The 24,160-nt window shown below is 43.6% G+C and overlaps 3 protein-coding genes across 7 annotated transcripts; 1 reads left to right on the top strand and 2 right to left on the bottom strand.

Annotated features, from left to right (window-relative positions):
* Positions 1–320: 320 nt before the first annotated feature.
* pacsin1b (protein kinase C and casein kinase substrate in neurons 1b) lies at positions 321–11,376 on the bottom strand. 3 transcript variants are annotated; one of them, XM_085924863.1, is made up of 10 exons: positions 11,334–11,376; positions 4,485–4,594; positions 3,202–3,358; positions 2,899–3,134; positions 2,587–2,742; positions 2,201–2,376; positions 2,017–2,137; positions 1,817–1,941; positions 1,332–1,528; positions 321–1,265 (listed from the first exon to the last, which is right to left on the bottom strand). In XM_085924863.1, the coding sequence occupies exons 2-10, from the start codon at positions 4,542–4,544 to the stop codon at positions 1,156–1,158; spliced, it is 1,338 nt and encodes a 445-aa protein (XP_085780989.1). In that variant the 5' UTR covers positions 4,545–4,594; positions 11,334–11,376; the 3' UTR covers positions 321–1,155. The 3 variants fall into 3 exon arrangements, with proteins under 3 accessions (XP_085780989.1, XP_085780988.1, XP_085780990.1); XM_085924862.1 differs by lacking the exon at positions 11,334–11,376 and adding an exon at positions 9,971–10,032; XM_085924864.1 differs by lacking the exon at positions 11,334–11,376 and adding an exon at positions 9,971–10,032 and having other exon boundaries at positions 3,202–3,280.
* Positions 10,523–12,333, top strand: rps10 (ribosomal protein S10). 3 transcript variants are annotated; one of them, XM_085924867.1, is made up of 6 exons: positions 10,523–10,669; positions 11,025–11,174; positions 11,388–11,562; positions 11,906–11,969; positions 12,142–12,161; positions 12,257–12,333. In XM_085924867.1, coding segments are annotated over exons 1-6 (498 nt in total). In that variant the 5' UTR covers positions 10,523–10,582; the 3' UTR covers positions 12,259–12,333. The 3 variants fall into 3 exon arrangements, with proteins under 3 accessions (XP_085780993.1, XP_085780991.1, XP_085780992.1); XM_085924865.1 differs by having other exon boundaries at positions 11,906–11,983; positions 12,106–12,161; XM_085924866.1 differs by lacking the exon at positions 10,523–10,669 and adding an exon at positions 10,719–10,885 and having other exon boundaries at positions 11,906–11,983; positions 12,106–12,161.
* Positions 12,334–15,300: 2,967 nt separating this feature from the next.
* Positions 15,301–23,562, bottom strand: nudt3b (nudix (nucleoside diphosphate linked moiety X)-type motif 3b). Its single transcript, XM_085924617.1, has 5 exons — positions 23,189–23,562; positions 22,046–22,156; positions 19,215–19,259; positions 19,038–19,122; positions 15,301–18,406 (listed from the first exon to the last, which is right to left on the bottom strand). The coding sequence occupies exons 1-5, from the start codon at positions 23,285–23,287 to the stop codon at positions 18,222–18,224; spliced, it is 525 nt and encodes a 174-aa protein (XP_085780743.1). The 5' UTR covers positions 23,288–23,562; the 3' UTR covers positions 15,301–18,221.
* Between the last annotated feature and the right edge of the window lie 598 nt (positions 23,563–24,160).

The following is a 24,160-nucleotide window of genomic DNA, read 5'->3' as shown; positions in this document are numbered from 1 at the left end:
GGCACCACTCACAATCACACTTAAGGACAATTTAGAGTGCTCAATTCACCTTCTTAGAATGTGGGATTAAATCGTAGAACCAGGAGGAAACCAGGGGGGAACATGCAAACGCCGCACAGGAGCTGCAAAAACAAAAATCTCTTGTATACTACCTGGTGGACTTAGCACAAAAACTGTCGAATTCCTACAAGTGTTCACAGACTGTGAAATGAATGTGGAACGGCCTCCGTGCAGACTCAGTATAATTCAAAATCATAAAAAAGACAGATACAAACATACAGTATTTATTCGATCAAATGATGATTAAAAATGTATGTTGTCTTGGGAAGCTAATCAATGACATAGATTGACATGAGTGGAACATTTCAAATTTCAAAAATGGGCTACAAATAAATGAATCATGACAAACTAACACTAGTATTTAAACACAAAATGTACTCAACCACAAAGCCCAGAAATGATGACCAAAATGTGTATTCATATAAACGAAAGGCAAAAGTGGCTATTGTTTAAAAGTAGCTCTGTATACAAGGTTGTTATGGCGGCAAATGAACTCTTCAGCGTGAAGCCACGTGATCTTGCCGTCTCACGGCTGCACATTTCTGGACATGCACAGCTCAGGTAACGCACTCCGTGTGAAGTCTACGAAATCCATACAGACACCGCTCCACATCCGTAGCACTGAACTCAGCGTAAAAATGTCAAAGCATTTTCATTTTTTTGCCAGCACATTTTTGTGGTTCTAGATTCCCTCCCACATTCTAAAAACAAGCGTTAGGTGCACTGAAGGTTTTGAACGTGAGCGTGACTGCTAAAGAAGCCTGTCTGTAGCGTAAGATCTCAAATTGGAATCTCCCTTTAAGGCTAAACATGTCAAGAACTCACAATGACAGAAAACAAGAGGTATGAACACTGTACAAGCATCCAGATGGTAAAAAAAAAACACAATGTAAATTTATATACACGGAATGCACAATGCATAGCTCGTTCTTGCTAATCCAGGCACCGCTTTGAAGAACGTGCGTCTCATAGAAATGCAAAATTAGGAGTTGCACGATAGCGAATGGGGAAACCGGGAGCTCGAAAAATGTGCATCCACACTTGGACGATTCAGTCCAGTTAAGAGTTTTTCCCCAGCGTCCATGGCAGTGAGTTTTAGATGGGCTCCACGTAGTTAGCCGGGTAGAGACCCAGCTGGCCACTGTCCAGGCGACCTTTGCACCAGCCCTGCTCATCCTCCTCCTCCAGTTTTGTCAGTGTGTCACCTTGGTTGAGAATATAAAACAGTAAGAAGCAACAAATACACGGTCTGGTTATCACGTGACAAGTACCTGCTCGGAAGCTGAGCTCATCCTGTTCCTGGCCTTCGTAGTCGTACAACGCTCGCACTCTGACGCCATTGGCCGAGTCCTCGTCAAAAGGGTTAGCGGCGCCGTTGGTGTCGCCTGCCGAGTTTGGCGCCGTCTGGTCTTCGTCCGACCACTCGTTGGAAGCCCTGTGCGCCTGGTTCTTTTCGTAGCTGCTCATGCTGAAAGACCAAAGAAGAAGAGACTTATTGTCCTGGAACCTCCGATGTGTTCATCTTGATCTGATATGTACTTTTTGTGTCAACTATATATCTTTGTTGGCCAAGGAAAGAGAAGGTTTGTGCTGTTCTTACTTGGTACAATCGTTTCACATAAAATATCGACTGCAATTATGAGTTGCTCTGTAAGTAACGGCACATTCCAGCTTGGAGTTTTTTTTATTTTCATTTTGTTTCATCACTGCCCACAGTTGTTGTCAATTGGGGATCCTCAGAAGAAGACTTTCTCACTTTCCCTCGTCTCCGGCTTGGGCCTGGTCAACTGTGGCCGTGACATTGGTCAACATGATGGAATCGCTGGCTTTCTTTGACTTTTCCTTCTTGGTGATGCTGTGGGTAAGCTCTGGGTTGTACTCCTGTCAAACAAATCAGTCGAAATGATCAGAACGCTGCCATCGGGTGGTGCGCTGATGGCGACACAATGACGGTACTTCAAACTGTGGCCAGTTCATGTGCATGCCGGGGCCATGGTTGTTGTTAAACCACTGTAGATCTTCTTGAGCACTGGCCGACGTGATGGCGTGTTCAAGTTCCTCGTACATTGACGCATATCTGTGCAAAGACATCCAATGTCAGTTGGAAAGAAAAGTTATCGTGATTGACTCGGTCAGCAACCTTTGGTTCTCTGTGAGGTTGAGGTGGCGCTTGACGTCCAGCAGCACCTCCCTGAGGAAGCTCAGCCTCTTCTCTTCAAACTGCTGACTCTGGTCAAAGACCTGCTCCATGTTCTCTATGTAGTGAGGTGTGTACTTATTAAGCTCGTCCAGAGCTTTTTCATACTTTTCCTTGGCCTGAACAAAAAAAAGCCCAAACAATCACCGCTCAATGGTTCAAAGGTCAAAGGACAGCAGGTCTTTGCTGAAGTTATAGTCTTAACTAAGACTTGGAGAGAGAGAAGAGGTGAAGGTGCAGGAGTGAGTCACACATTAACAACGTTGATAACAACAATTCACCTTCTGCTCTTAAGACTGGAGGTCACAGAAGTACCTGCATGTGCTCACCTTCAGTGAATCCAGTTTACACTTGTCCACTTTCTCGTGGAGTTTCTTCAGCTGGTCGGCAGTCACTGAGGCGTCGCTCTTGCCGTTGGCCTCCCTGGAAGATGCCAGCTTCTCCTCTTTGCAGGCCACGTAGTATGACTTTTTGGCGGCTTCAAGCTGACGGGAAAGATGACAAAAGAAATGTTTGTAAACGGGTAATGGTCAAGTGGGGCGATAGTTAGGGTCATAAGAAGAAAAGAACCAAATAATCTCCAACATTGTTGTTCACAGCTGATAGTGGGGCACAGCAGTATCGCCCTCAGGTTCCCTTACCTCCTTCAACTTTTTAGCCCAGGGCTTCTGGGCTTTTTTGAATCCTTCATCAGCCTCTTTGGTTTCCTTAAAGCCTCCCATCATCTGTTTATGGTATGAGTCCTTCTGCCAGTTCTTCACTTTCTCAAAGTCCTCGCTCATCAGGTTGTTCTTCACTTCATGATGAAGATCGCTCAGCTTCTCTGCCTCCATCATCAGCGACATCCAAGCGCGTTCTACCGTGCCGTACTGAGGACCTGGTGCAGAGAGATGGTCATTGAAGCGCTACATTTGGTAGACCTGTGAGCTTTCAACACCTCTGACCTTTGTCCACCATCTGTCTCCATCTCTTGGACCACTCAGTCAGCTGCTGGGAGTAGGCTTTCTCGATCTTAGCTCGCTCCTGGATGCAATTCATGAAGTCATTGCAGAGTTTGTGACCATCGTCGATTCGCCTCACAGTACGCTTGTAGTTCCCCACCTTTCCAATAGAAAAGAACATTCCAACTCAAAAGTGACGATATGGACATCAATATCTTGAACGGCCGCGTGCGTACAAGAAGTTCAAACAGGTGAATATTTGGAAATGGTCCCTAGTTTGAGCTTTAACAGCTTGACGGTGTTTGAATGAGCCCTGCCTGAAATGAACTGGACAAGTGCTTGAGTTCCACCCGCAGACGTATCGTCGGCATGGCAGAAAGCTGAGTCAGCAGCGCTGCAGCGCCGCGATGCAGCCAACCGCTGTGATGTAATGATGGCAGGGTGGAAGACGACACCTTTGCTGCTCCAGCGAAACGCACTGCTGAATGATGAGCTTCATGACAGAATACTGCAGAGTGGGAGGGCACGTGCAGTTTCTTCTCAATATTGAACACCGGTGTCAAACTAAAGGCCCGTGGGCTGGATCTGGCCCGCCAATGCCTCAATGACCTTGATCTGATTCTTGTTAGCGATGCAAGATTTTTGTCTTCCTACTTTGCTGGAATACAGAAAACCCACAAATTTGCTGCATGGCCTCGTTGTTGCTCAACAGTTCAGCTATCATAAATAATGGATGACTGCTGGCGACTCCAGTTACAAGTGGGTTGCTTCTGCTCGGAAATCCTAGTTGGCGTCATCGTGAAAACACACATAATGCTTTTCGGGGTACACAAATCAGGCCAAATTTAATCATTCTTCCTCACTTTCAATTTAAGTCAGCAAAGTCCCAATTATCATGTGTCTGAAAGGTTAAGCTAATGATCCTGTGGTGTAGGAAGTATTATGGGAGATTTCCCCCCCCCCCCAAACCGGGAAAAGCTAGGACTGACAATCAGAAATGTACAACTTGTTCAATACGAATGATTGTAAACACTTTTTTTTGCCAGTCTGAAAGTCTTGCCATCATGCCACCTTTCACAGGTCAATCTAGGTACTACAACAGGTATCTGAGTCCTAAAGGGAGTGTATTTATGACTTTAAAGACGCATAAGCCACATGCAGTATGAAAAATAATGATATTAATCCGTTTCCACGGAGCTCCCGGCTGAGGCCGGTTCACCGAGAGTTTATTCGATGCTCCGGCGGCGGCTAATCACCAAAAGCTTTCATTTGCCCGTCGTTCTCACCTCCCAGAAACTGTCGGTGTTCTCCTCCAGGCTGGCCGACTCGTCAAAGGCGCCAGACATGGTGGCGGTTGGGGTGGGGCAACGACGTCTTTGTTAGCTCCTCTCAAGCGCTGCAAGGACGAGATGAGAACGCATATGAAAAATCCCGCATCATAAGAAGATTCTCTCTAATGCCGCACTGCATATTTTAATCTCTGGGTTTGTGTACTTAGTAAATTGATATTGTGCTCGTATTTCCTTCACAGGTGAAGCTGCTTTGAAAATATCAGCAAATATCTGCATATTATTTTGCTGGATTAGTTTGGTCTCATCCTGAAACGATGCACAATTAATTGTGCGCAAGCTGATAACAGTACAAAGTTTCAGTTTAGAGCGGAAACTATCAAGAAAACAAGCAGCTTCTTCACCCTGGAATACTTTCCGTACGTTTCCAGTCCCCTTGGGCTAAGATCAATATCCGGCTATTCATCTTCACTGTGACATTTCCTGGGGGACAAGAGGAGCCGAAACTTGCAGAGTCACCGTGTCGTCAACAACGCGCAAGCCTGATGTTGCAGATTAATTAGGAGATTCAAGGGTTGACCATATCCCTTCCAACATTGTCATCCAACACTTTACATTGTGCAAATGTTTATTCCATGGACAAAGTCGACAGTCTGAAATTGGCAGAAAAGCACCTTAGTATTTTGCAAAAACAAGTGCAAAACAGAATAAAACATTAGGTTCTCAAATTTAGGTCTGTTCGATCAATGGATTGCATTTTGTGTTCGTTAAGATCCTACTAAAACTTCTTTCAAGGCTTTGTATCTAGACTCCTCAGCATGTACATTTAAAGACAAGAAATTATACTTGGCAGTAAATTTGAGTGGAAATGGTTTCCTCTGATCGGTTCTCACCCCAATCTCAAAGGACAAATCTGACCAGTATGGTTTGATCTTTCAGAGGGAGCTGAATGGAAGAGGTTAAAACAAGTCTTTGACAAATTAAAAGGAAGCCTTGTGTTGTATTCCGGTCACATTGGACCCTTTTAAAACTTGGATCTCTGAAAGTCGTAGTTGATTTGTCCGGCCCATCCCCAATTTGAATGCAAAAATGAAGAATATTTGGAGATAAGTGTGGAAGATGCAAAACAATACAAAGGGAATTGTGTGTTTTGAAAGATCTGTGGGTTGGGGGTGGGGCGGTCGCACTGTGGGTATTTGGGTCAACTATCGTGACACGTTTGACAATGAAGGGGGCGAGAGAGATGCCACTGGACTGAGAGTGCGCGAGCGAGATTTCCCCTCCAAATCTAAAATCCACTCCATTGACAAATTGTGGTCCAAATCCAGTTGGTGGCTTTGGGCCACAATAGACACAGTGTTTATCACACTGGCTCAATCCAAGAGCTTCACACCGAGAGGAGGCTTTTGTTTGGCGTAACCCTATCAGATTCTTCCACTTCTTCCACCATTACCAAGAAGATAACACAGAAGACAACAAAGGCGATGCTGCTCACATCTTCGCGAGGGACACCGGGTTCACACAACTAACGATACGGTGAGCTAAAGGCATCAACTCAACCAGACAAAGACCAACACAGCCCCCTTGCCTGAACAAAAGCTTACCCCCAGTCTTTCATTCGCGGCGACCCAGGCTGCAGCCAGGAGAGAAAGAAGACACGTGGTCTGGGACAACAACCTCCTCCGATTTGGACCATCAAGAGTCAGCGAGGAAAGGAACCGGAACCGACCCAAAGCACTAATGTGTGTGTTTGTGTATTTCAGCGAGGGAGCGATAATCCCGCGATGTTTAGCTTGAGTGGTTCTGACAGAGCGCTGAGCCAGAGGGACACAGGGGGGGGGGGGGGGGGGGGGGTGAAATGAGGAGGTCGGGTGGAGGGGGGGGGGTACTTGGTGGGTGTGTTGCTTGGGTGTGAAGCTGGTTACGCCTCCCAGCTCCTCAGGTTTGGTTTTGATGTAAAAGACGTCCTCCTTAAGGATGACTTTAAACTGGACGAGTAGAGAAAGCAGCCCCCAACCTTTTGTTCGATTTTTGCAAGCTTGTGGATTCACAATTTTTCAAGCACATTACACGACAGAGACAAGCGGCACAAAGGCACAGTAACTAACATTCAACTGGAATTAGGTACTTGGATCTGCCTTATGTATATCCCAAAAAAGACCTATATATAGACTATAAAAAGCATAATAACGTCTTTGGAGCATATGAACAGTATGAAAAACCATGGCGGAAGTCCTTTGAAGCTCCAGGCAGCGTTTGAGAGGCTGATTACACAGAGGGTGGAGGAGATGTTTGTACAGATAGAAGGCTTGCAGAGATATATACCGTGGTCATAAAAGCCGTCACACTAAAGATATTTCGGGTCAAGAATTGATCGCGGGTCTATGGTAGAACGCCGCTCAAGGGATTCAAACCCAGAATAGTGAAAAAAAATACTTGCTGGATATCACATTTTAATTTTGCCATTACAAGATACGTATGCTGCCATTTAGTTGAAAATCTTACTGACAGGACTTACAATTTCTAATCACAATTTTTAGCCGTCTGACTATTTTATTGGCTTTAAATATTTCATTAGTGCTGAGCACCAGGCAGTGCAAAGACCCTCTTGGGAATCACTTTTAAGTGAGCCTCCACGATTCATCTCGTATTTATCATAAAGATCCCCCAAAACAAACAAACAAATCAATCAATCAATAAATACTCAGTAGTGCTAGCTAGGCAGCTAGGATAGGTTTGAAAAAAAAAAGTTTCATCTCGAGATTTGAAGACACTTTTATCACAACAGCATGCACAAAAAAAGTTTCTGACTTAAGATTCGAACCTCAGAACTGTGAGGCGGGCGTGCAAAACACTAGTTCGCATTTCAGCAAGTATCATACAAAAATCATTTCAAAACAGACATTGGATGAGAAAAGATACATGTATAAATATTACAGACCACCTCGAGAACGTCGCTGCTGCTCGTCTCAGCTGTGCTGCTATGCAACACACCTTCAACACACCCATATGCCCCCCCCCCACACACACACCCCCACACACACACTGCAAGAGTGAACTTTGCCATTTCATTGCAAAGACGCATCAAGCCATCAATAATTAGCAAGGGAGGATCACAGGAGGAAAAAAACGAGGGGAGACAAAGGTGACGTGGCACAGAATCACTATCGGGTTGGCTGCCAATTAAAATGGGGGAGGGCCAACTATGAGAATAGTAATGACTAGGCCTTCATGATGTTATTTCTGGGGGTTTTTTTTTTCAAATGCATGGCTTCTTCCAAACAAAAAGGGCCTTTCTTAAAACTCTTCCCACAAAGGTCGACACATAAAATTGTCTAAACCTAACCTCTGATGGATTCATTGATTGATTGAGAATGTCTAATACAGATGACACACACACAAGCACTCAGAGACAGATGTTCTTGCCATCTGCGTGTCATCTAATCAGATCTCTTCCCCTGGGTGGGTGGGCTTGCTCAATCTGACCTCTGTGTTCCTTCCCTCCATTGTGCGAGCTAATTTATGACATTGCAAATTTGAGCAGAGAGTGGCTTCAACTTGAGGCTCATCGCTTTGATATTGATAGGCAATTTCAAAATGAAGAAGAAAATTCTATGTGAACTGATTTGTCAGTCATCAACCATTTCCTCACACCAATGAGAATCAATTGCCTGCAGTGTCACCATGGCAACACCAAGCTTTCCTTTTCTCCGGTTACTGTAAGTTATTTCTTGAATTGAATCAAATAAGTACATCACCATAAATGACAATGAGGTTTATAGAATAGAAGCCATCTTCAGTTGCGGTTACATTGAAAGAACACTTCAGCCCAAACAGCTGCTGGCATGAAATCAATGAATCTTATGAATCATTTAATATAAGTTATATTGTAAGTGTACATAAGGATGGCTGAAGCCTTTCAGTGTAATGTAGTCAATACATAGCCTCAGAACACGTCCATTTAAGTACAATGAAGACATGAGCTGTTAATGGCCCCCACCGTACTCTATTAATAATAAAACTATCCATGCTATTATGTCAAAGCCAAAAGGAAAGAAGAGCTGTGTTGTTGTTTTGTTGTTGTTTTTGGCTGCACCAGTTCGCCTTAGCTTCAGATAAGCGGCACATCTGTGATTACTTGGTGCTGGTAATGTGTATGAAGTGCTGCCTACACAAATGTCACCAAAAATGCAAAAGTTCCCCAATACAACTATTGTAATTGTCAGAATTAGCTCGAAATTTGTCCCCAACAGTCTGTAGGGACTTTAGTAGTCTTAAAGAAGAGAAGAGTGAGTGGCAGATGTTGACACTCTGACCTCAGGAGACACAGAATGGGATGATTGTGTCCCTCGTGAGTAACGGAAAGGTCAAAAAAGACAACTTTGGGGTTGACTCTTATCAATTACGTTAATAGTCGGTGACGCCCTGCCTGTCTGTTCATGTAACTGAATAACATGACAGTCAATTCATCCCATGAGATACTTCTCCTTTGATAAGTCCTAACAAATACATCATTACGCCAAAAATATTTTTTAAATAATTTTCCAGACTACAGATCACAAATAATGCAACCATGTATCTTTTTATTTAATTGTAAGGAAAAATACTGTATTTAGTAAGTAAATGGATACAGTTAAGTGGTAGAACCATGTGACTACTTTCAGCCAATCAGCAAAGACAAGTAAAATGAGTGCCGAAATTTAATCCCTATCTGACTGAATGAATAAAAATGTGGGAAAAAGGAAGAGAAAAGACTTAGGATATATATATTTTAAAAAATTGATATCATACCAAATAATCAAATGCATGTACAATGTCAGAGCTGGTAATCAACAAACATGTACCGTTTATTCTTGTCATTTTTGCAGCTACTGATGCAGAGAATATGCAAGAACATGAGCAACAGGGATTCGGCGCATGGCAGTGGTTAAATCATCCTAACATGCGTGCGACTGTGAAATGTCACCACAAACATCACCAATGTAAAAGTGAGCTACGAAAACATTGCGTGCAATAGGCCTATGCTGAGACAATTCAGTACCGCGGACAGAGCCCAACCGAGAGGCTCGACATGGAGGTCAGACGCGATTGCACAAATTATTTAAAAAAAAAAGATGTACTCGTGCTTTCGATTTAATCGTCTTTCATGAATCTGTAATGAATTACTTTAAATGGAAAATGAAACTAGTGACACGGCAGCAGCAGAACATCGCGTTGGCTCAAAAGACTCCTCCCAGAAACCCACTCCAATTTATAATGCCTACAAAAGTGTTATGATATAGTTATTAATATTATGATGATTGCTATTATTATTTTCATTCTTCTTTTTCATGTGTACCTGTATTGGGATTTCATTCTCACAGGGCACCGGCAATATCGTTCCACGAAGTTTCGTTTTAATCGTACTGACAGCACACGTCAAATGATTGCAGCATGCAGCTAATAGATAATAATCATATGATTGATTTGAAAAGAATACATACCAACAAGCACGATCCACTTGATCGTTTCAGTCCTGCAAGACGGGCAGCATCGTCAGACACAGGGGGGCGGGGGGGGGGGGGGGGGGGGGGGGTCGAGAGGGCTGACTACAAGCTAGAGTGGACAAATCGCATTTCCCGGAAGCTCTTTGTCTGCTTCAAAAATAAAGTAGGCTTTATATACGGTGATTTCGAAACAAGGTAACACGCAATCTCAGGGGAAGCTGAGAGGGAAGCGCAGCGTTTTATACCATTTACTTTATTTTATTTTTTTAAATAATCCACAATGAGAAAGAAAATGCACGTTTTATTTAGGTCCAGAACAGACTGCATGGTAAAGTGTACATTTCGATATGAACATTTGTGATTTGGCACGTTATTTTAAAACTATTTACTCAGTTGACAATTCATTGTTCTGAGACCAATCACAGTTAGGGTTTCAAGAAATAAAAATGCAAAACATATTAAAAATTGCCCAAAATTCTCACTTATCAAAAATCCAACATTTTCTCCATTACAACACCCACGATAAATACATTATTTTTCTCATAGTATTTATATTTTTTTTGCCGCAAATTCTTTGCAGTTCTACTCCACCCCGAATGAGGGCGACATATGAAAAGAGGCTCTGAGCGAGACAATAAACGCTTCCTGTCAACGACGCCCGTTCTTTCCGGCTCCGGTCTTCGCTCAAACGCAAAGGTAAAGATACGACCGGTGTCCAAATCCACATTAATCTGGAACATCGCGAGTGTTAATAAAAATCCCTGGCCAACATCCAACTCTTGTATCCCTTTGGGTTGAAGCAATCGATGTATTTCGAGCGTGACAGTTAGAACCCCGCTGATATAAAGACGAGAAGATACGATGTTCACCAATGGCTGCCATTTTCCTGGCTGAATTGGTCCTCCTCGTCATGTTTGTCTATTTTATGCAAAATGTGACAGTCGCTGATATTGTTTTGGGTCGAATGCTTATCTTTTGGCGAATAGACACAATATGCGAGTGAACCGACAAGGCTAGCATGCTAATGGCGCTCTTTCTCCTCTTTGAGCAGATGCTGATGCCCAAGAAGAATCGAATTGCCATCTACGAGCTCCTCTTCAAGGAGGGAGTCATGGTGGCGAAAAAGGACGTCCACCTGCCCAAGCATCCCGAGCTTGCCGACAGGAACGTGCCCAACCTTCATGTTATGAAGGCAATGCAGGTGAGTGTGGGACTCGTAAAGGCAATTTCCATGCCTCAACACCACTGCTCAAAGGCTTGGAGGGAATGATCGACTCCTATTTACTAAACAAACAGTAAACCTTGTGTTTCATGATAAAAGCGATGCAAGTGAGTGAGGCATATGACCTTTTGGATGTACCTTTCGAATTCCTCCATTCGTCCTGACTGATTTGAACTTAAAATGCCTGCGCAGTCCCTGAAGTCGTGCGGCTACGTCAAGGAGCAGTTTGCCTGGCGCCACTTCTACTGGTACCTCACCAACGAGGGCATCCAGTACCTACGGGACTTCCTTCACCTGCCCTCGGAGATCGTGCCCGCCACTCTGCGTCGCCAGACCCGCCCCGAGACCGCCAGGCCCAGGCCCAAGGGTAAGACTGATAAATTACAAAGATTTAGATATTCATGAATTCTTACATTTCAAATTGTCGGGGCTGTGTCACAGCTGTGAGAAGCTGCATGCATTAGAGTTCAGTGTGATGAAATGCAAGATTTTGACAAACCCAAAAATTGCTCTTAGCAATATTTAAAACCTACGTGTCTTCTCTACACAGCTTATTTAGACTTTCATATAAACTTACAAGAAAAATCCACTTGTTTCTGAACCTAACCCTTAAATCATAAATATTACAGTATACATTGCATATATTATTATTATTATTATTATAGCCAATGTGCTAGAGAAATAACAATGAACCAATCATGTGCTTGCAGGAGCAGAAGGAGACAGGCCTGCCCGCTTTAACCGTGGAGAGTCTGACCGAGATGCATACAGGAGATCTGCTGCACCACGTATGTATTGCACAACTTCTATTGTTACATACATGGATATCATAATGGTGTTGAAGAGATAATACTCAAAATAGACTTGTGAGTCAAGGATGAAGATGATTTACTCATTTCTTATTTTTCAGCCGGTGCTGACAAGAAAGCAGAGGCTGGTGCAGGAGCTGCCACAGAGTTCCAATTTGTGAGTTACCAACATAAGTCTCAATGACACAAATCTTAAGGCCTTTTTAAAACCAAAACAAAAAATTACCTCCTTTTTTCTTGTTCTCTTTTCAGAGAGGCGGCTTTGGGCGCGGAAGAGGACAACAGCCTCAGTAGACTTTTGCTATGTTCAATAAAGAAAATCCAAAACAGATCAAGCTCTTTGTCTTTTATTTGAAAGCAGAAGAAGAAACATCCTCTTAACTGATCATGCTTGTCATCTTTTTAAGCGCAAGTCAAAATCAGATACCTAACCTATATGTCCACTGGGTAGCACAAGTCAATTGGGAGGAAAAAAAAAAATCCTCTTTGGATGGAGGTGTGATATTTGAAAAATAACTGATATCTATATTATTGAAGCGCCTCACACGAGATGCAGAGATTTTCGACTTTAATTCTCTCTTAAACCACCACCGTCATGTCACCGTGAAAACTATGAATGACACATTTATGTTAAAACTTGTCTGGTGTTTTATTCCTTGTTTTTGTATACTCTCCAAAATAAAACAAAAATCAGACATATGGTTAACTGCTTTATATCACAATATGTATGTGTATTATGTTATATGAGTTGGTTGATATCACAGATATATCACCATATATGACGTCACAGATGAAACCAGCCAATCAGAAAGTGGGGGTGAGGGCAGGAGTGGCACTTGACCATGATTTTTCCCTAATGAAGTGGCCTGTTATTAGGTACACCTAAAAATGGTGGTGTACCTAATGGAGTGTCCGTGTGACGTCACAGATCAACCAGCCAATCAGAAAGTGGGGGTGAAGGCGGGTGTGGCATTTTTCACTTTTTAACTTTTGACCATGATTTTTCCCTAATGAAGTGGCCTGTGATTAGGTACACCTGAAAATGGCGGTGTACCTAATGGAGTGTCCAAGTGACGTCACAGATCAAACAGCCAATCAGAAAGTGGGGGTGAGGGCGGGTGTGGCACTTTTCACTTTCACTTAAATTTTTCCCTGATGAAGTGATTAGGTACACCTGTGTCCATGTGACGTCACAGATCAACCAGCCAATCAGAAAGTGGGGGTGAGGGCGGGTGTGGCACTTTTCACTTTTTGTTAACTTTTGACCATGATTTTTCCCTAATAAAGTGGCCTGTGATTAGGTACACCTGAAAATGGCGGTGTACCTAATGGAGTGTCCGAGTGACGTCACAGATCCAACAGCCAATCAGAAAGTGGGGGTGCGGGCGGGTGTGGCACTTTTCACTTTCACTTAAATTTTTTCCCTAATGAAGTGATTAGGTACACCTGTGTCCGTGTGACGTCACAGATCAACCAGCCAATCAGAAAGTGGGGGTGAGGGCGGGTGTGGCACTTTTCACTTTTTGTTAACTTTTGACCATGATTTTTCCCTAATAAAGTGGCCTGTGATTAGGTACACCTAAAAATGGCGGTGTCCCTAATGGAGTGTCCGAGTGACGTCACAGATCCAACAGCCAATCAGAAAGTGGGGGTGAGGGCGGGTGTGGCACTTTTCACTTTCACTTAAATTTTTCCCTAATGAAATGATTAGGTACACCTGTGTCCGTGTGACGTCACAGATCAACCAGCCAATCAGAAAGTGGGGGTGAGGGCGGGTGTGGCACTTTTCACTTTTTTTAACTTTTGACCATGATTTTTCCCTAATGAAGTGGCCTGTGATTAGGTACACCTGAAAATGGCGGTGTACCTAATGGAGTGTCCAAGTGACGTCACAGATCCAACAGCCAATCAGAAAGTGGGGGTGAGGGCGGGTGTGGCACTTTTCACTTTCACTTAAATTTTTTCCCTAATGAAGTGATTAGGTACACCTGTGTCCGTGTGACGTCACAGATCAACCAGCCAATCAGAAAGTGGGGGTGAGGGCGGGTGTGGCACTTTTCACTTTTTGTTAACTTTTGACCATGATTTTTCCCTAATAAAGTGGCCTGTGATTAGGTACACCTAAAAATGGCGGTGTCCCTAATGGAGTGTCCAAGTGACGTCACAGATCCAACAGCCAATCAGAAAGTGGGGGTGAGGGCGGGTATGGCACTTTTCACTTTTACTTAAATTTTTTCCCTAATGAAGTGATTAGGTACACCTGTGTCCGTGTGACGTCACAGATCAACCAGCCAATCAGAAAGTGGGGGTGAGGGCGGGTGTGGCACTTTTCACTTTTTGTTAACTTTTGACCATGATTTTTCCCTAATGAAGTGACCTGTGATTAGGTACACCTAAAAATGGCGGTGTCCCTAATGGAGTGTCTGAGTGACGTCACAGACCAACCAGCCAATCAGGTGGGGGTGTGGCATTTTTCACATTCACTTAAGCTTTTTCCCAAAAGTAGTGGCCTGTTATTAGTTATCAGGTTGTTTAGTGGTCCGGTGGTAGAGTGTCTGCCCTGAGACTAGAAGGTCAATCAATCAATCAATCAAGTCAAGTTTATATAGCCCTAAATCACAAGCAGTCTCAAAGGGCTCTGTCCTCTGCATTTAACCCATCCCCATGTGATTTTGATCCATCCCCTGGGGGAGAGGGGAGCAGTGAGCAGCAGCGGCGCCGCGCTCGGGAATCATTTTTGGTGATCTAACCCCCCAATTCCAACCCTTAAATGCTGAGTGCCAAGCAGGGAGGCAATGGGTTCCATTTTTATTGTCTTTGGTATGACCCGGCCGGGGTTTGAACCCACAACCTTCCAGTCTCAGGGGGGACACTCTACTACTAGGCCACTGAGCTGGTAACTCAGTTACGTAGGTTCGAGCCCAATCGGGTTATGCTAAAGACTGCAAAAATGAGACTATCTCCCTCTTATGCATGTGTGACGATAATAATTGGAACTTAACTGAAGCTTTTGACATTTTGTGATACTGTATTCGGTATTAAATCATTCATATTCATTGAGCGTCAGTGCGACCTCCAGTGGACAAAATAAGCAACAATATAGTTACTTTCTTGTAAACCTGAATTTAAAGTGTATCTATCCCGTTACTGAGGCTGACCCTCAAATAATATATTAAAAAGAAATTTGAAATCTGTGGGTGATAAACCGCAAGTTTGCAGAGGTCTACTGACCAGGTGTACCTTGATTAAAAGGTTGAGCCAAGTTGGCCATGGACAGACAAGACAAGAGACTTAACGTGAAATACTGGTGTTTTATTGTTGGCACATTTATATTACAATCTTCAGTCTTCTTGAACTGTTTTTATTCTACAGTCCCAAACAAAAAGAAAAAAAAAAAGTCCAGTGACACTTGAACACAAAAGCACGGGGATGTAACTTCTAGGCTGATGGTTGTCGGCTGAAAAGAAGGAAGTGCTTGTGTTGCCATATTTGCGAGGATGTTCGAGTCCGTTTTTAGGTATGATATGAATCAGCAGGCAAACAGGTACTAAACTTGATTGAGTTTAGTTGAACCAATTTGGCCACAAGGTTGAGCCAATTCCTACACAAGTGTACTACGACCTTTGGTAAATCGGACACCTTCCTAAATAAAGTAAGACGTCATTTTATGTCATACATGGGTAAAGACCATTTGGTGCCTCCTGTTAATTTAAAGGGGAAAAAAAAGCTGACAAATCCTTTTCGATTAAGTGTTCTGTTAGCAATGTACAAAATATTAGCATGTCAACATGACTGATTTACAAATTAGTGGATATGAATCGTCCAGTAGCCTCATGACACCTGTCAGCATCAAACCTCTTTAGACTTCACTCGTTCATCCCGGCAGGCACGAGGTCATTGCCCTCAGTGACTTAATTGCACATTCAGATGAAGGGCTGAAACCTTATGACAGGCCTGAGAAAGGTGTCGTAAACGTAAGACTTTGCCCACCGCGCCTATCTGATTAGGCGGCAATAAATGAGAATCATCTTGACACTTTTGGAGTGGAGGAAGCCCATTTAAATTCAGTCATTATCATTGCGGAAGCCAGCTACAGGTTTCAAGTTGTCAATGTGGTTTCACATGATGGGTTGCCCTGGAAACATGTCACACCCTGGTCCCAGTTTTTTTTTTGCTATCTCCTTTGACACAGCTACTTACAGTTGTGCCTCCGAGACTATTTCAGAAATTTGAAAATGAGCTCAATTCAGCAAGTTGACATTGACACCAACTGCATATTTTTTCCATCTGTTACTACTCTGGAAGCACAGGTCAACTTGCTCTGTCTCTATCGGCACCAGCCTTTACGCTCTCCACTTCAACACAGCCGCGGCAATATGACGTCAGAAAATCCCCTCCCAAAAAAACCCTCAGTGGCTCAACTTCCACACCCTAAGTCCGGGTCAGCACCTTTCATACGCTTCCCGTAGTTCCCTTTAACGGCACTATCGTCATGCTCTTCATACTACCAAAGAGGTTGAAAAAGTGCGAGTCGGCTTCAACATTCCGTGTCGACAACTTGCACGCAAAGAGCCAAACGGGGTAAACGGTGATGGCCATCCGGTCACCATAAAACCTGCGCTAGATGAAGACGATAAGCAGCTAATAATTAGCATGAATCCAAATGATGATTTTGACGAACAGACGGCCAAAACCCAGGGTGGGGGGGAACCATTGACAGAAACCCTTTCATGTGAAACCACAGTGGATTTTGGGCTTGTTACTTTCTAGTGATCTATTCATCCGTTTTCTACCATTTAGCTCGTTCAGAGTCACCGGTCAGAATGATCCACGGCTGACTGGCACTTCATCCATTCCCATTTGAAATGACACCTTTTTTTTTATGCTCGCCGTTGATCTATACAGAAATAAACAATTTACAGTAAAAACTTCTTCCGTGCTCATCTACAACAGCGCCTCCAGTTTCACAGTATGGAGCCGGCGGCTTTCGTGACGCGGCTAAGAGACTCTTGCCAGACGTTTAGAGAGAAACAAACGGAAACAAGCTAGTATCAAAAAAAAAACAAAAAAAACGCATTTTACATTTTAAAAACAAAGTCTAACTGTACAAGGCTGGTTTGCGCCGCAAGCTGCCAAACACAGCATTGCTGATTCTCTTACTTTCAATGTCATATTGGGTGGGGTGCAGATTAAATACATGAACCTGCCCCGATTTTCAGCACACCCAAATAGACTCTCTGCGACTTTCTGTGTGCATTGCGTGTCCAAGTATAAATTAACACACAAAGACGCAAGCGAGCTAATACAGTTGTTATATTGGGAAAGAAAAAAAAAAAAAAAACGTCGGGAGCAGTACTGATTTCTGCCTCCTGGGTTGGCATCTGGAGGAAAGATCCATGAAGAAAAAAGGAAACGTGCCCACTAAAGACACCTGTAATGTAAACAACTGAAGCAAACAGAACGTGAGGAGGGAAAACAGGATATGCGCTGCATGGTTTTTGAAATGGTTGTACTTTGACCCTTGGCGTGCGGCAGAAAACATTTCACTCGATCACAGGAGGGGGTACGTTTCAAAAAAAAAAAAAAAAAGATGCTCCAGGTGAAGTAATGTTGACATTCTTTCCACTACCTTTTTGGAGTGAACGTACACCGTGTGACAGTGAGCCGAGTTCCGGAGAGGATCAAACTATGGTTGGACGAGCATAATAAAAGGAGGCCCAAAAAAAAATAAAAATAAAATAAAGACCTAAAATCCAAAGAAACAAGGGAGCATAGAGAAAAGTCTGAAAAACAGGGCACCTAGTTAAAAAAGGACCGCCGAAAGCCTTTCTGGTTCAAGCACGAGAGAGATACACACTTTTACATGACAACGGTAAAAAGTAGTTGTTTTTTTCCATTCAGTTAACACACTACGGGTGCATCGCGGAGGAAAGGCGGGGGGGGGGGGGGGGTCTTTTGTTTTCATGCAAGGGGGTTCAGTAAAAAGAAAACAAAACCAAAAGGAGGTGAAAAATGCACAAGGTGTTTCCGTCAACACTCGTCATCCAGTCTGCGCCACCGCGGCGTCGCCGAGGTGTTGGCAAGGCAAAGCAGACATAGTCGAAGAAGAAGTAAGAGCGCAAGTGGTGGCCAAAAGCTCCTGACGTGGAGGGTGCGGAGGGGGGCGCGTGGCGGGGCGTGGCGGGTGCTTGGGGTGGTGTTCAGTTTGGGTTTTTAGTTATCTGATATCTGAGACGGAGCTCTGGTTGATGCTGTAGGTGGGGGCAATGGTGGCCGCCAATGGGGTCCCGTTGCTGGTCAGGCAGCTCTCCTGGAGAGCCTCGAAGTACGTGGCCTGCACGGGCTTGTGACACCGCAACAACTGGATGGCATCGTCTATTTTAAACCATTCCCTTTTCCTCCCTGTTGGCGACAAAGACAATTGAAAAACAATTGATTATCTTGAAAAAAAGAAAAAAAAACCAAACATCCTGAACCATTATCTTAATATGCCCGGAAAGCAATCAAGGCCTCCAATCGTAAATGTTTAAATGGTTCCATATTTTTTGTGTCATTGCAACAGTGACTGTAAATATTTGATTTCCACTATCCCTCCCACTTTAAATCTTTTTAATAGCTTAATGTCGACCCGTCTGCAGGCCTGATCTAAAAATAGCTCACCAGTTATGGCAAATTGTGATTTCCTGGAAAGGGTTTCGAAGTGACAATAATATTTAACATTTTCATATATGTAAGATGTTGGATGTTGATTTTTACATCTTTCCCATAGGGTTAAATCATTTGAAGTATTGATTGTGACAAATTGTTCATGCGATCAGTGTCCTCACCTAGATGAATGAATCATTTTTATGTGCCTCTTAATTTGTCCTCACCAACGTGCAGTCTTGAGCTTGCATTTAAATAAATATGTTAAAAATTGGCATGTGCATAGCCTGTTTACAATTCCAAAAAGTTCTGGGTGGGTATAACAAGGGTGCCGTGTGACAGCCTGTGAGCCGCACTGATCCCACAAGTAAACAATTGTGCCGTTTACCGATGTTGACCGAGTCCTCCCAGTCCTCCAGAACCTCTGTCACGATGAGAACGTAAACAAAGGTTCGGTGTTTCCTCTCCTGGTTCTGCGAGTCAGGCGGGAAAGGAAAGGAAACAGTTCACACAACAACACGGGGTTAATGAGCCAAACATTATAGGCAAATAAATAGCGGCTCACCTCGAAGACGCCGACCAAACGACCCAATGTCCCCTTCACGCCTGCCTGCCGAATAAAAACATAAGCACAAGTGAGTATTCACACTGACATTTCCTGTTCAAACTGACCCAGCTAAAACTACACCAGCTTCATAAAGAGGCAACGGCCTCAAATCAATCATGGAGGTAGACGTCGGCTCTGACAGGAGGTTTACGGAAGGTCAGTCTTTTTGCTGCTTCTTCATCTTCCAGTAACAGTCTATAAATAACTGTTGACGGCACTTGCGGTGTCAGTGTTGCAGTGTGGCTTCAAGAAAGATCATGTGGTACGTGGGGAACGGGGGGGGGGGGGCAGCCGGCAAGCGGGATGAACTTAGGCTCCCAATCTGGTCCCGAGGATGAAACATTGCTCGACTTCATCCCGTAAGATGTGTGGCATGGAGGTGACATTTCAAAGTAACGCCATCCTTAGTCTGCTTAGATGAAGTCAGACATAAACAGAGATTACTGACAGAGGAACTATTTACTGTTGTCTCCACTTCTGCAAATGAACATCTCTAAAAAATAAAGTGACAGTCCGGGCTAGAGCGGCATTTGTACTAAAGCTGACAGTTTTAGAAGCCGGGTGGAAATGCACTGGCAGCATCCTGCAACTAAACAAAGCGCTCGGAGCCAGGATGAGCGATGATATCAGCATCCGGCATTGTGCTGGACATGGCACAGAGAAGGGCCTTTTTAGGGTGCCAAACGACGGACAGCCGCGAGGGCGAGAGGATTCAGTGTCTTCGCCCCGATCAAAATGCCAACGACGTGAATAGCGCCGCGTACCTTCCAGAAATACTCCATTAAAGTGGCAGATGAAAGCGCTCCCAAAGGCGGAATATCGATTGCACAACGGGACACTCCCAACTGTTTACTAATTGCTACCCTTCTCTGAACACAGACGACAAAGCCAACGTGTCTTCAAAGTCGTGCAATTCATTCTGCGCCGAGGGTGTACCTCAAGCTTTGTCTTTGGGATATTTATCCTCCCCAACAAAGCCTCAACACAAAGTAGTGATCCTTAAATGCGTTATAGGGTTCCGTAGTGGCTAAAAATCCTTAAATAAGCCTTCTTTTGATTCCATTTTTACACTGTGGTTAAGTTCTTTGGAAACACCTGCAGCTATTAAAGATCTGTAGACACAAAGAGTTGATTTTTGCAATACAAGTAAAACTTGGCTGTTAACTGGCTAACGGCCGATTGCCTTGGCCTAAGTCGATGCCACTGGCAGCTTGCGTACAAATCTGTGCTTATTGCGTTTTTGTTTTCTTGCCGTTTGTTCAATAAAGCGATTGAAAATGCACCGGCGGGCATAACTGTACATTCTACCTAGCAATGGTATGCTATATTGAATTTTCTAACATTGATTCCTTGTGTTGGCCTAGACATGCTGTTGTGGTAAACATTGGACTCTTTTTTTTTTTTTTTATGACTCTTTCCTCCGGGCTCCACTGCTTTTCTATGGCGCTTGTCCTCAATGGGGTCACGGGTGAGATGAAACTTATACCGGCTTACTTTCAGAGGGAGAGAAAGTAAACACACCCTCGCTCAGACAAAAATATAAGCGAGTAGCCTCTGCGAATGCAATTTTAATATGTATCAAGAAATATTTTCTCACCTGTCTCTATCAGTGGTCAGGTTAAAATGTAACAGGCCTAAATTGCCAGGGTTCTATAATGGCAACAGCAGGCTTCACGCACACAAACCGATTGTATCATTTTTAAGGTTAGTTGCTATTTAATCCTTTCAGAAAATTACTGTAACAAAAAAAATAAAAATAAATATAAAAATAATAAAATAAAATAATAATCTCATCACTAAAACTTTTGTAAAAGATGGCTTGAGCTGAATCCCGGCTGACCTTGTTTGACACCCAAACACTGCTGTGTAACATGATGACCACAATGGCACTGGCGACATGTTGCTAGGCTCTGCCCGAGCAAGCAAACATAGCAGTTGAAACAGGGGTTTAACTGCAAAGTATTTGGACCAGAGTAAAAGCAATTGACAGGTCAACCTCGAAAGTCAAACGCTGTATAGTTCTGTCAACCTTCTCTGTTTACATCAAGTAAGCAGACTCATTTAAATCTGTGACTAGATACTGGTTCTTGTAGGTGTTAATCTAGAAGGTTGCTAATTCCTGTGGTTGATTGAAAGCATCCTCCAATAAAGAAAGTATTGACCAGCTTTGGGTGAACAAAGCCTGACTGGGATCTTGTATACTGAAGATGTCAGCCGCTGATCTCAATAGGAAATTTAGTTAGGAAAGTTGAACAAATCTCAGTGTAAGGTTTCCTTGTATAAAAAAAGATGCTGTCAAACTTTTGTTGGAGGAAAAAAAAGGCTTGAAAAAGTAGCACTTGTTGAGAGGGGGAAAAAAAAGCAGTTTCTTCTCTTGGAAATTTCCTCTCCCTATAAAAAAAATTCACAGAACTTATACTTGAGGGTTATTCAGTAAAACGTATTTGTTGAGTATGCGGAAAGAACCAGTGGTGAGTAAAGAATAAACTAGCCCAAATACTGAAATCTCAACAGGAAATTTGGTTTTGAAGTTTACTAAATTAAAGATTGACTGGCCTGACATTGACTGCACTGCTTTCCATTCCATTCCATCCATTCTGCAGTACAGAGGAAATAGATAAAGAAAATAAACACCCTTTTTTTTTTTCGTCAGGGGCGGTGTGTGTGTGGGGTCCTTTCATCGAAAAAATACTTTTTTTTTTTTTTTTCTTCTGACCAGCGTGAAGTTCACCTGTGCATTTTTACAAATCTACAGCAGAGACCAAATAATGATGACATTGAAAGCCCACCTCCTCGCACACTTCCCGAGTAGCAGCAACGCTGGGCTCCTCCTCAGGTTCCATGCCCCCACCGGGAACGATCCATTTATCGGGATGTCGACTGCTGCTCACCAGCAGCACCTGCAAAAGCATTGCAAACAGACAGTGGGGTGGCTTAATGGTCTTGAATGAATGGATGCTATGTATTCACACAATGACACATTTGTTGTGCAGGCATTTTGGGGGAGGCCAACCATTGATAAATATCGTGTGGCAACTCATGGATGTAACACCAAATTGTTACAAATCATGAGAATAGTTACAGGTGACTCCATTTGAGCACCGGATTACCTTCCTACCTATGATGGCCATGGAGTACTTTTTCCTTGAGTAATGAAGTTGAATAAGTATTTCAAGCAGAGTCAGGATTATTCCCCAACCAAAATATGTATGTATCCAAGCACAGAGTTGGAATATTTGTGCAACCTCAGCTGTCGATTTGACATCAGCTTTTCGACTCGCCTCTGCTCACTTATGGTTGTTGAGCGAGGGTCTACCACACGGTTGACCATTTATCATCCAAACAAAGAAGGGCGTGAGGACATGTCACATGAACGATGATAAACATTCTTGCTTAGCAGCCAACAACAAATGCACGTTAATGTAAACCAAAGCGTGCATCATTATCTCCTGTGTTGTCTATCGGCTAAGGTCAGCATAAGTAACACTTGGGTACCTGTCGTGTTAGCACCACTAGCAGTTTCGTTTAACAGAGGAGGTAATGCTGTTGTATTGGACCATTAACAATCTCGACTGCCGCTTGAATGACAGCGAGTCACAAAGCACAACAACCCGGGCTGCCGGCTTCGGTTGCTGGGCGAGAGCCGGTCGGCCGACCGGCCGGCAGAAGAACATTAGCATCTGCTCGAAGCTAATAGTGGCTAACCTAATACTGAAGAGGCTTACATAACTCTCGGGAAAATATATACACATTTGAAATAACAATATCATAAAACGACAGAGACTAGTTACCATACAAGTTATTGGAAGGTACCACTTGTAAAAAATACAACACCTCTGTTGACGCCTATATTCATTTACAGTTAGTGCTGAGGCTAATGCTGTGCTAATGCTAAAGTTAGCCCGACTGTCTCGCCACATCCTCGGACTCACCTCTTCCTCCGATTCGCTCCTGAAGCACAGGCAGGCGGCGCGCTTCTTGTAGCCGTCCCCGTCGTACGTCCGGGTCTGGTTTGACTTGAGCTTCATCATCGCGGAGGGGGTGCACAGGCGTTCGAAAAGCACGGCTAAGTTGACCACGTTCGAAGGCGACGTTTGTAGACGCAAAGTCCTCCTCGGGAGGAGCCTCGGCGTTTTCGCTTTAAGATATATAACTTCTTCTCCGCTTCATTTTTACACAGCTCGGCGCATCTCCGGCACGGTCGCCATTACAAGTAGACACTACGCCCACGACGTAATTTAACCTTTAATAGCTCCGCGAGCGTACGAAAGTCGCGTAGGTGGCGTTCGGGGATCGAGGCGGCGGATAGCGGGGGGGAACGCAACACTGCGTACGGACCAGAGTGAGCCGGTGGAGGAAACGGATACTTTTGGTTCCAACTCCCTTGCAAGGACCAATTGTTTGCTCCTGGCTTTAACCCAAACCCAATATTGAACATAGCAAATGGTATATATATCATGGACTTATTGTTTGAAAAGAATGTTGCAGTGGGTTGCCGTTTAGAGTCAGCACTTTCAGCACCGCAGGTAATGGACAGCGCCACTTTAAACATCCACAAATGATGGCTCACATGACTAATAACGTGCATTAAAAGGGAGGAATAGGGGCGGATGACTCTTTTGCTTGTTGGTATTTTTTAGATAGAATTTTTGTGTGCTTCAAAGCGCATCCTCAATGTTTAAACAACCACATGGCATAAAGAAGAGATGAACCAGTTTAAGAACGTTGAGTGACTATTGCCAACTTAACGATTAAAAAAAAAAAGTCTCAGAAGGGCAGGAAAACTCTCTAAGCGACGACTTACAGACTTTCCCGACCCATCTAGCAAATATTTCTCCAGATGGGACAGGTGACAAACAAAAAAAAGTTTTCATTCAATATGAACAGTTGAAATTGCAACTCAA

This window comes from Syngnathus leptorhynchus, chromosome 11 (genome assembly GCF_054491065.1).
Source record: "Syngnathus leptorhynchus isolate UIUO chromosome 11, UIUO_Slep, whole genome shotgun sequence".
In the NCBI taxonomy this organism is placed as follows: domain Eukaryota; kingdom Metazoa; phylum Chordata; class Actinopteri; order Syngnathiformes; family Syngnathidae; genus Syngnathus; species Syngnathus leptorhynchus.
The sequence above is the reverse complement of the archived record's forward strand: the minus strand, read 5'-3'. Positions and strand labels throughout refer to the sequence as shown.